General features: G+C 45.8%; 1 protein-coding gene across 6 annotated transcripts; it reads left to right on the forward strand.

Moving 5' to 3' along the window:
- The first annotated feature begins 243 nt into the window (after positions 1–243).
- Positions 244–11940, forward strand: LOC121873847. Of its 6 annotated transcripts, none has more exons than XM_042377619.1 (11): positions 244–3532; positions 3649–3710; positions 3956–4144; positions 4193–4320; positions 4543–4656; positions 5118–5283; positions 6117–6215; positions 6426–6547; positions 7138–7313; positions 8663–8790; positions 9723–11940. In XM_042377619.1, exons 1-11 carry the CDS (start codon positions 476–478, stop codon positions 10618–10620), a joined length of 5139 nt encoding a protein of 1712 aa, XP_042233553.1. In that variant the 5' UTR covers positions 244–475; the 3' UTR covers positions 10621–11940. The 6 variants fall into 6 exon arrangements, with proteins under 6 accessions (XP_042233553.1, XP_042233554.1, XP_042233552.1 ...); XM_042377620.1 differs by having other exon boundaries at positions 245–1805; positions 1866–3532; positions 3956–4320; XM_042377618.1 differs by having other exon boundaries at positions 245–3532; positions 3956–4320.
- Positions 11941–12587: the final 647 nt, after the last annotated feature.

The raw sequence follows: 12587 nt of genomic DNA on the forward strand, positions 1-12587 counted from the left end.
CTCTTCTATGTTTGTTCGCTGGTTTGTGTTTAGGTTCTTCGACAACAGGAAGAGATAAGTGGTAATTCACACGATCTTATCTGGTAGTAATTATGGTGATGATAATAGTGATGTGATTATAGTGATGATTGTGGTGGTGGATATAGTCGGGTGAGTGGTGGTGGTGGTGGTAGGTGTTATGGTCGGGGGTGGGGGCGGCGACAGTGGTGGTAGTGGTGGCAGGGAGAGTGGGTCAGGAAGCAGGTGTGGACTGTGGTGGCGTCACACTCGCTCACTGTTTGTGGTGGCAGGAGGTGCGTGTAGAATTCACTCCGGCAGTCAGTCAGTGATGGTGGTAGTGTGCCAGGCATGACCGTGTCGTGTAGTGTTGTGTCGCGTGGTGATGCCTCAGACAATAAGTGCATAAATAATACATAACTTGTATGAAAATAATGACATTTAGTTGACTTAGGAAGTAATATCTTGTATAAGAGACATGAGAGCGTTGTTGTGTGTGTTGGTGTTGGTGCGGGGAGCTTGGTGCACCATGGTGCCCTACACGCTGGGGGACACCACCATCATGGTGGACAGCGCCGTCCTCGGTTACAACTCCCCTCTGCTGGCGCACCTCAATCAAGGGATGCCCTTCCGTCGGGAGAGTGGAGTTGTGTCGGGCAGCCATGCAGGTGACGTAAAGGTGGGCAGCAGCCAGAGCCATGAGGTGGATGAGGCCCCAGAGCTAACTAGTGCCAGCGGGGCCTTCTGGCCACACCACCACAAAGACTCCCACGAACAGTTCTCTAACAGTGACTTCTTGGCCGGCCATGATGGCATGTTGGATATCAGTGTGTTGCCGCAGCGTCAGGCAGTGTTCCCCAGCCGCCCGCCGCCCGTTACCCTAGAGGGCTTAGGTGATGCTACGGGGATCTACTTGCAGGAGGAGGACCTGCCACAGCGGCCTCACGCCAACACCCCGCCCTTCTACTACTCTGTGAAGACTCCAGACATAACTCAGGTGTCAGAGAAGATTCATCACATCGTGACGTCACTCAACAACAAGACGGTGGGCGGAAAACTAAACGATCGCGCCCCCATCGATGATATCTATTTCCCATCTCAAATGCCGCCCATCCCCAGCGATGTGAGGCTAGACAGTTTCCCTGAGTACCCTATTCAGCCACCTGGCCGCCTCGGCAACCATCAGTCCGCCATAACCAACAAGGAGGGCTTCACTGGGGTCATACATATGGTGCCCAAAGAACCGGGCCACCATGATGCTTTCCCTGCTATCCTGGGAGACTACAACCCCGCCCTAAGTAGTGATCCTCTACCCTTCCCTCCTATCCCGGGTGGTGACCTACCTAGAACACCCTATGACCAAGACCAAACTATTAACGACCCTCAGCAGGTGAGTGACTTTAGCGACCTCTGGGTCTCTGAGGACGACCGCCAGACCCCATACCTTCACACCCTGGACTCTGGTGGGGGGTCACGGGTGAATCAGGGGCAAGAGTCTGCTAGCGGATCTGATCATGGCACCCGAGAGTCAGCAGAGAGTCACCTGCTGGCTGATAATGAGAAACCAGCCTTTGTTGTTGATCTCACAGCAGCAGAAGAAACTGTCCATGTGGCTAATGACCCAGAAATTGCTGGCCAGGTTGAGGCCTTTGCTCACTCAAACATCCCACAAGAGACGGTTACTATTTCTACTGACCAACAGGAGACAGACACCGAGTCAACTGCTCTATATGAGAGAGTCACCGAGCCTGTCAGACACGACAACATTACTGACTCGACTGACGACCAAGTTACAGTTACTGACTCAAATAACCGACAGGAGACAACTACTGACTCAAGTAACCGACAGGAGACAACTACTGACTCAAATAACCGACAGGAGACAACTACTGACTCAAGTAACCGACAGGAGACAACTACTGACTCAAATAACCGACAGGAGACAAATACCGACTCAAATAACCGACAGGAGACAACTAATGACCCAAATAAGCGACAAGAAACAATTAGTGACTCAGATAACCGACAGGAGACAGTTACTGACTCAAATAACCGACAGGAGGCAACTATTGAGTCAAATAACCGACAGGAGACAGTTACTGACTCAAACAACCTACAAGAGACAACTACTGACTCAAATCACCGACAGGAGACAGTTACTGACTCAAATAACCGACAGGGGACAACTACTGACTCAAATAACCGACAGGAGACAACTACTGACTCAAATGACCGACAGGAAACAACTACTGACTTAAATAACCGACAAGAAACAACTACTGACTCAAATAACCGACAGCAGACAACTACTGACTCAAGTAACAGACAGGAAACACTTAACGACTCAAATACTACAGTGGGGGGTGACCAGGTGGTGCCCGAAGACCCGATGATGTCTCCTGTAGGTGACGGTGAAGAAGGTATCCCAGGCGTCACACAAGCCATCACCACTGAGGACACACTTAATATCGCCCTAGAGGAGGTGCTTATACAGAAGGTGGAGGAGCTGAAACAAGGCGAGAAAGAAGAGATGTTACAGGGCGCCGTGGAAGAGAAGGACCAGTTAGCTCTCAATCAGGTTATGGCAGACCTCTTCGACAACTTGTTTGATTCAGAGACCGACACCCAGAACAAACAAACACACACGGATGTCGATTATGACTTAGAAGAAATGAGAACAGAACAAGATGATTCACAAATAATCGTCAAAACTAGTACAATAATACCCGAGGAACATATGGACGAGAGTGAACATACGTTGTCACAAAGCGATGGTGTTGATGTGATTTCTGGTCAGGGGGAGAACGAGCAAGATATACCATCACTTACATACTTTCAAGATCACGAGGAAGATGGAGTTGGGCGACCTGGGAATGTCGAGGGAGTAGCGTTATCAAGTACTGTTGAAAGTGAAGGTGGAGATGAGCTCCACACACACTCCACCGACGAGAACGAGTCCTCCCCAACACCCCAAAACAATCCCTCCATACTCACGGATTTTCCACCAACTCGAGAGGGACCCGACGCAGCAGACACCCACAGTGAAGAATCAGAGGATGGCCCTGTTCATTACTCCCCTGGCCTCCTCGTCCCTTACCTCATTACCCAGGAGCAGGCCAGCGACACCTACGTGGATGACGAGTCAACTTACCTCTCCAGACACGAGCCTCCACGCCCCGACGACGACGGGCTCAATACCTGGTTCGATGAAGACCCCATCAGTATCTTTGATTCCTTGTACGCTGATAAGTTAAAGCCAAGGCCATTCCTGGAGCCAGAAGAAAATATAAGGGTGTCTCAGGGCACTTCTGGATCAGGAATGTCCCAGGTAAACCTTGGCTCAAAGCCGGTGATAAGAGTGCCACAGTTGAGACCCCAGTTGGCACCAGCAAGTCAATCGTCAGGGTCAGTACCGCCACTGCCTCAGCCGGCACCAGGGGTTCCATCGTCAGGGTCACCACCGCCACTGCCTCAGCCGGCACCAGGGGTTCCATCGTCAGGGCCACTACCGCCACTGCCTCAGCCGGCACCAGGGGTTCCAGGCCCTACCGCCACCGCCCCAGCCGGCACCAGGGGTTCCATCAGGGTCAGTACCGCCACTGCCTCAGCCGGCACCAGGGTTCCATCGTCAGGTCACCACGCCATCAGGGGGTTCCACCGTCAGGGTCACTACCGCCACTGCCTCAGCCGGCACCAGGGGTTCCATCGTCAGGGTCACCACCGCCACCGCCTCAGCCGGCAGGGGTTCCATCGTCACACTACCGCCACTGCCTCAGCCGGCACCAGGGGTTCCATCGTCAGGTCACCACCGCCACTGCCTCAGCCGGCACCCAGGGTTCCATCGTCAGGTCATTCCATCGTCAGGGTCACTACCGCCACTGCCTCAGCCGGCACCAGGGGTTCCATCGTCAGGTCACTACCGCCACTGCCCCAGCCGGCACCAGGGTTCCATCGTCAGGTCACTACCGCCACTGCCTCAGCCGGCACCAGGGGTTCCATCGTCAGGGCCACTACCGCCACTGCCTCAGCCGGCACCCAGGGTTCCATCGTCAGGGTCACCGCCACTGCCTCAGCCGGCACCAGGGGTTCCATCGTCAGGGTCACTACCGCCACTGCCTCAGCCGGCACCAGGGGTTCCATCGTCAGGGTCACTACCGCCACTGCCTCAGCCGGCACCAGGGGTTCCATCGTTAGGGTCACCACCGCTCTTTCCTGTACGGCGAGTGGCGTCAACACCAAGACCGGATGAAAACGACGTAAGCGTGAGTCGTCCTCAGATCCCAGGCTACGTCCCTCCGCCTGGCCACCACCGCGACAGCCAGGGTTAGTTTTCCACACACACACACACACACACACACACACACACACACACACACTCTTTCTCTCTCTATCTCTCTCAAAAACACTAATGTGCCAAAATTTGAACTCTTGATATGACCTCCTTAATATATGCAAGAGAAAGCCGTCGTTGGGGCTATAACTAACGACAATAAGCGTTTGTTTATGCCACTGATAACCTCCAAGATATGTTTGTTGTTGGTACAGGGGAGAACGCCACGCTGAGTGAGGAGCAGGAGAGCAGCGACAACACCACCACCATCTTCCAGGGCGCCGTGTTCCATAGTGCTACGCCCAGCCTACTAAGGAAGTCCTCCTGTAGTGAGTATGCACACCCACCATAATTAACCCACCACACCCACTATACCTAACTCACCACACCCACCAAAGCAAACCCACCACACCCACAATAGTTAATTCACCACACCCACCATAGCTAACCCACCACCACACCTACTATAGTTAACCCATCCTACCCACCAAAGCTAACCCACACCACCCACCATAGCTAACCCACCACATCCATCATAGTTAACCCACCACACCCATCATAGTTAACCCACCACACCCATCATAGTTAACCCACTACACCCATCATAGTTAACCCACCACATCCATCATAGTTAACCCACCACACCCATCATAGTTAACCCACCACACCCATCATAGTTAACCCACCATCGTTAACCCACCACACCCACCATAGCTAATCTACCCCACCCACCATAGTTAACCCACCCTACCCACCTCAATGGATAACGTCACCCACTAACTTCCGGCAGAGTGTGGAATACGACTAAGTTCTAAGATCGTGGGAGGTCAGCCAGTCACCATTAATCAGTACCCTTGGAATGTGGCTCTCCTCAACACCATCACCGGCTTGGCCTTCTGCGGCGGGGCCATCATCAATGACTTGTATATCATCACTGCCGCACACTGTGTCAACACGTGAGTCTCCTTACGCTCTGGGTACTGACTACTGACCCCCTTCACTAGTGCGTTTACAGGGGCTCGTCAGGTTTGGTGCAGTGTGGCAGCCCTGTGTTTGTTTACATTCGACAGAAGGTAAACCCGCTATAGTAAATATACTATGGAATCAAATTAAAACAATATTAAAACAGTTACTTCAAAGATAATGATTTGTGGAATGTTTATATGACGAGCCCCCTTTAAACGCACTAGTGAATGGGACTGTACAGTTGTGGACAAAGAGAACTCAGCAGGGAGGGAGTATGAGCTGCGTCTCCTGCATAATTCAACTGAGAAATAAAAATCAATGTGTATGGGAAGAAAATCGCAGACTTTAATCGTCATTTCTATGTAACGTTGATAAGTCTCCACCAATCCCTACCTCCCCTCTCCCCTTATACCACCTACCCTCCCTTCTCGCCTCACTCCTTCCTTCCTTCCCTCCCTTCTCGCCTCCCTCCCTCCCTCCCTCCCTCCCTCCCTGCCTGTCGAATTCTTTTTTGTCAACAACTGTACATTGTATACCTGCCTGTATTCTCTATATACAAGCTGAACTGTATACCTGTATTGTTATATACATGCTGAACTGTATACCTGCATTATATATACGTATGTTGAATATAACACAGCATAACGTTTAGATTAAGTTTCAGTGTTTATGAAGCCTCTAAGTTTCAGTATTCATGAGACGTCGAATATTCAGTGTTCAGGAAGCCTCAGCATTATTCTCAAGTACAGTATGACAGTCGTGATGGTATCATTGACATATACCTGACTAACACGCAAACACACTTTTTTTTTTTTTTTGGCAGCATAAGTGTCGATAAGTTGCTGGTGCGCGTGGGGGAGACCTCACGACAAGGACAGTCAACTCTCCAAGTTCCCGTCCAGAGCATCATTGTCCATCCTAAGTAAGACTCGCTCTATTCTTTCAGTAGGATGTTACAGGTTCGGTCCTTTTATGGATATCAGTTACGTGTGTGTGTGTGTGTGTGTGTGTGTGTGTAGCTCTGCTGGTGAACATATACTGTAGTGTGTGGCTCCATTTACGTGCAAAATGCTAATAAATGTGTACAATATAGCCCCCCCCCCTTCCCTTACCGACGTGCCTCTGATTGCAGTTATTCCGGAATCACAAGTGACGACATCGCGCTGGTGAAGCTGGCCCGCCCGTTAGAATACAACGAGAAGATCCTGCCCGTGTGTCTCGCTAGAGGAAGAGAAGACATCAACAACGAGAAAGGTAAGACGTTGACTTTTAATCAGTTTCTGCCTCCCTTTCTTCATTATACACTTTGTCCTTTTGAAACTATTTTTAATTTTTTTTAGAAGAGTCACATAAGAAGTCAAACACAATCGCAAAATAATTAACTCTCATATTATTGCGTTCCAAGAAGTAGGTAAGTTAGTTATTAAACAGTTTGTGGTTTTTAACGCATAAAATAGTGATCTCAAAGTGAATTGTCTCGGGTCGTAGAATTGGGATGAATTTGGGGATTCGAAATAATAGTGAATAATTAATTAATATACAATATTCAGTTTTGATTAACAGCGTTTTCCACAATCAAGGAATCAATAGAAGTTTGTTTATAATGATACTAATAATAATGTAATAATAATAATAATAATAATAATAATAATAATAATAATAATAATAATAATAATAATAATAATAATAATAATAATAACAATGATCTATGTCTCTCTAGGTGATGGAGTCCTTTTAGTATTTGCTTATATTTTCTAACTGAAATATGTACTCAAATAAATACAAAGGTAATGAAACTCCAAATAGCTTGCCGACATAGTAAGACATCGTGTTCTTCCTCACAGCCATAGTAACTGGGTGGGGGAGGAAGACGTTCGAGGGGGCGCTGCTGGATGAACTGCACGAGGTTAAGATCAAGGTCCTTCCCACCCGGAAGTGTCGGAGAAAGTCGGAATATAATTTTAGTGAAGTACACAAAAAGATCATCTGTGCTTTAGGACCCGGCAAGGACGCCTGTCAGGTAGTAAACACCACTTACATGGTAGGGGTTGTGAAGATGGTAGGGGATGTGGAGATGGTAGGGGTTAAGGGGTTTGTGCCTGACGCTTTGTCTGTGTCTGTCTGTCTGTCTGTCTATGGGGTCAGGAATCAGTGTCATGTCAACATTCATCGCCTGACCGTCACTTAACCCTTACCAAAGTTAACTTGTATTAAGATGAATGCCTTCCTAACACGTGTATTTTCTTTGACACACACGGGAGGGGGTAGACACACACGGGGGTAGATACCTGGGGGAGACACAGGGGGTAGACACACACGGGGGTAGACACACACGGGGGTAGAGACACAGGGATAGACACACGGGGGGGGTAGATACACACAGGGGTAGACACACAGGGGGGGTAGACACTGGGGGAGACACAGGGGATAGACACACACGGGGGGGTAGATACACACAGGGGGTAGACACACAGGGATAGACACACACGGGGGTAGAGGGGTAGAGACACAGGGATAGACACACACGGGGGGGTAGACACAGGTAGACACACACGGGGGGTAGACACCCGGGGGTAGAGACACAGGGATAGACACACACACGGGGGGTAGATACACACAGGGGGGTAGACACACACGGGGGTAGACACCGGGGGTAGAGACAGGGATAGACACACGGGGGGGGATACACACAGGGGGTAGACACACAGGACAGGACACACACAGGGATAGACACACACGGGGGGTAGATACACACAGGGGGTAGACACACAGGGATAGACACACACGGGGGTAGACACACACGGGGGTAGATACCGGGGGTAGAGACACAGGATAGACACATAGGGGGTAGATACACACAGGGGTAGACACACAGGGATAGACACACAGGGGTAGACACACACGGGGGTAGATACACACAGGGGGTAGACACACACGGGGGGTAGATACACACAGGGGGTAGACACACGGGGGGTAGATACACACAGGGGGTAGACATGTTGTATAATAAATCACTAATTTGACATCTGAGTGCAAAACAATAATCAATTAAATGTATAGTAATGACTTACAGTTATCTAACAAAATGTAATTGTAGTAACGAATAATTAGTTCTTGTTTTTACAGATCTCAGGAATTCATATAGAATAGTTTTTACACTTAGTACAGTTGTATACTTATATATATATTCATAAAAAATGATATAGTATTGGCAATATAAGTTGAGTACAGGCAATATACGTTGAGTACAGGCAATATAAGTTGATTACAGGCAATATACGTTGAGTACAGGCAATATAAGTTGAGTACAGGCAATATACGTTGAGTACAGGCAATATAAGTTGAGTACATTTGTTGGTGTATGCACAGGGAGACAGTGGGGGCCCGTTGACGTACCTGGACGGTGACCAGTACGTACATATTGGTATAGTGTCGTGGGGTATCGGCTGTGCTAACCCAGACTACCCCGGCATCTACACTAGGATCTCCTCTTACAAGTAAGTCACCATCACTCTTGTGTGTTACAAAGTGAGATATTTCGTGACTTAGACTGGACTTATATCAGCTAATTTAACCTGATGTAGCTTGAACTCAAACACAGCCTTGCCTACCTTTTGCTTGACCTGACTTGACTCCATCTAACCAAACCTAACCTAACCTAAATGAACCCTATTATTTCCTCCATTTGTTTGAGGTTTATGTATACCGTATATAACAACACGAGAGGGGTGATGGTAAGAGACTGCTGTAGGAATGTGGTAAACAAAAACAAGAACTACTGACTGTTTGTATTTTATCTGATACCTGAACCCAACACTTACCCGTTTTTAAGACGCATTGGTAAGCTGGTGGTGTTTGAGCTGCCAGGTTTCACTAGAGCATATATTCTACAGTAGTCTTAAATAAGTGAATAGAGTTAGGTATTAATTACACATGTCTGCTGTACCGGAATCTAATAGTGTAAGTTTTTTTTTTTGATGTCTTAATTTGTTTCAGCAGTTAAGGATTTTAATCACAGATCATAAGAGTAGAGTCTATACCAGACAACAGCTTACAGTATAAACTTAAGGACAACATTGCAACGGTAATTTTTTTTGTAGACTAATCCTGACTGACTGACTGACTGAGAGAACTTTATGGTCTTTGCTGACTCGGCTTATGGCTACCTCTTGGTTGTTATTCTTATAAAAAACGGAATCAGTTTATGAATAATGATAAAAAAAAATACTGTAATTATACCTTTGGATCACCTGAAGATTAGACACCTCGACTTATTTTACCTGAAGATAAACCGCCTTACGTTAAATTATGTTAGATTAGGGTATTCCTTCTATGTAATCTACATAAATTTGGTTATCAGGACCTGTCGGGGCTTTTAGTTACATGTTGTTGAATCGGTCAACTCTTACCATTTAAAAACTCTTTACAGAAAATGGATCCAAGAGAACGCTGTAGGGGGTCAGACTTGCCAAAGGTCCTTCTTCAAGCAACGGAGCGGCAACAAGAACAGAGGAAATAAAAACAAATCCAAAGGGACTGCGGGTATCAGAGATGCAGGCGAGAGTACCAAGGAGGAGGGGAATGAAGGAGGAGGAGAGGTAGAGGAAGAAGGAAAGGTGGAGGAGGAAGAAGAAATGAAGGAGGAGGAGGAGGGGGGTTTTGATACTAGTGTCCTCGATTCAATACTGGGGTCTAGTAGTGAGGACCCTGCAGCAGTACCCACCTTCACCGACATACACAAAGTACTTGATCCTGACAATGAAGACGACGGTGAAAGAGAGAACAACAAGAGAAGACGGAATAAGAATAAAAGGAAGAAGAATAAGAGGAAACAAAACAAAGATGCGATGAATGGGGGGGATGGAAATATTGCTGATGATGAAGAAGAGGAGAATGAGAATAATGATATGAATCAGTATGAAGACATGGGAGGTGTGGAAGAAGAAGGGGAGGAGGAGTCAGACAACAAAAACAAACAAAATAAAAATTCTGGCAACCGAAGGAGAAATAACAATAAAAAGGGGAATAAAAGAAATGGCAATAAGAAAAGAAATAAGAACCAAAATGGAGAAGATGAAGAATGTAATGAAGACGCAAGCAACAGTACGAAACAGAAGGTAAACAAGGATAATCGAAGGAAAACTAATCAAAATAAGGGGAATGAAGAGAGTGAAGACGAAGTAAACATTGCTAACGTAGGAGGAGAGGATGTAGAAGATGAGGTGGATTGGTCTAACCTGTCGGAGGCGCTGAAGGGTATTGCCTATATCATTAAGAAAGAATCCGAAGTCACACAGTCGAACCCAGATGAAAACGTCGGATTGTAAGCATTAAAGGAATCAATACAATATATACACTCACATCACGCATCAAACATCACAGTACGTGTAGAAACAATTATATTATGTAGTGTGTTGATTTTGTAGTTTGTATGAGTCTAAATTTGAAATATGTGACGAGTGATTGCAAGCACAGTACAGCTCACTTCATTTGTGTTTGTCTGATGGAAAATGTAAGTGATGTCAGTTGTGTATAGCCAATCAGAAACGATACTAAAAGTAGCGTAATGTATTCCACAAATCCCATAATTTAGGTAGGCTTTTAGGTTAAGAACAGTATGTGATGATGGGATAAATGCGTCCATTAGTACCTATTGTATTACATTCATAAATCTGTAATCACAAGATATCTTAAATAGTCCACTGCTTGTCCATTCGTCTTTTGAGGGGGGTACACTTTTGGAGACATTTCCACTAGTACGGCTGACGGGTATCCTTTTAATATTATAACACATTTCAACGGTTTTACAATGTTGATGCCAGACGTTATTTTTTTAAAGCTGGATCGAAACTCATTTGATGTAAAAGTATTAATTTACTCATTGTTATCGTTCAGTGTTAATATATCACTCCATAACCTTCACCTTTATACCCAGATGAATGTGATAAACTATAAGGGCCGTTTAAGGCATCCAGCCAAACCATCCCTTGCCCCTTTCCTTCCATGTGCTTATAAGGGAAGAATGAATACGCAGTCTGTTAAAGCAAGGTTTCTCCCCTAACCAAGGTCCCTATTTTGGCTAATATCCCTAACGTAAAACTCTTTTTTTTTCCCTCACTCTATGTACCTAAGTAAGGGTCTTTAGTCCTTTACTGGCTTAATGTGGCGTCATTTAGCCTTTCATAAACTCATAGTGCAAATTATAAAGATGCTATCGACTGCCATACAGATTTTGCTTATTATTTGTCAACTGGCGATAATTTATTGATGTTCTTTGTGAAGTTTGGGGAAACGTGATAGTGAAGACCGGAAATGGGTTATCACTTAAAACAAAAAAATAATATACAGTATATATAATGTAGTACTTAGCTTCGATTCATGTTAGCTACTGTAGTTTGATATTGTTAAACGGCATTATTCATCTTGCTTTCACGGCATTCATTGTTTATTTATACCATTGTTGACATTTATTTATTTTCTCTGTTGAATTGTATGAATTAGATTTTGTTAGAGATGCATGAGTTAGAATTTGTTTGTTTGTTTATCTATTTATTTATATGTAGTGTTGACACCGTTCTCACTGTTTTGTTGTTGAATGTTATGACTTGTAACTTTGTGGTTACTGAACAATAAAAGATGACATAATACTGAAGAATGTTATAGACATGTTTGTGTCTATTTTGATGCCATGACATAACCTGTACACACACACACACACACACACACACACACACACACACACACACACACACACACACACACACACACACACACACACACACACACGAGATGACTGACACTTCGATAAAAAAAGTTTGACTGACACTTGCATCAAAACGTTTATGACTGACACTTGGATCAAAACGTTTATGGCTGACACTTGACCCTAAACGTTTATGGCTGACACTTGACCCTAAACGTTGTCTGGCTGACACTCGGCCCTAAACGTTGTCTGGCTGACACTTGGCCCTAAACGTTGTCTGGCTCTCTGAAACACTCAATAGTCCCGTTAACTTTACCATACACATATTTGTTATGTCATTCTCAGTTAGATAAATAAATGATGTTAAGAGTATATAATAACCCGGCCCCTGTAACACGGCAAGTTGTGTGGACACGTTACTAACACCCTTGTAGCCACACACCACAAGGTCGACGGATACAGGTATGTGTGGATTCATTGGCGTTCCTCATATATTAGACAATAGTAAATAGAATGTAGCAGAAAACTTGAGAGAGAGTAATTTAGCTAAAGTTTACTTGAGAATGAAGGACTGTCGTTATTACACCTGGC

This window comes from Homarus americanus, unplaced genomic scaffold (assembly GCF_018991925.1).
Source record: "Homarus americanus isolate GMGI-L3 unplaced genomic scaffold, GMGI_Hamer_2.0 scaffold25827, whole genome shotgun sequence".
Taxonomy (NCBI): Eukaryota; Metazoa; Arthropoda; class Malacostraca; order Decapoda; family Nephropidae; genus Homarus; species Homarus americanus.

Bases quoted from the DNA above. Each gene is read 5' to 3' on its own strand.
- LOC121873847 (XM_042377618.1), top strand. From the start codon at position 476: ATGAGAGCGTTGTTGTGTGTGTTGGTGTTGGTGCGGGGAGCTTGGTGC. The intron at 3,533-3,648 runs GTTCCAGGCCCT...CGCCATCAGGGG, and splicing joins TGCCTCAGCCGGCACCAGGG to GTTCCACCGTCAGGGTCACT. The intron at 6,216-6,425 runs GTAAGACTCGCT...CTCTGATTGCAG, and splicing joins AGCATCATTGTCCATCCTAA to TTATTCCGGAATCACAAGTG.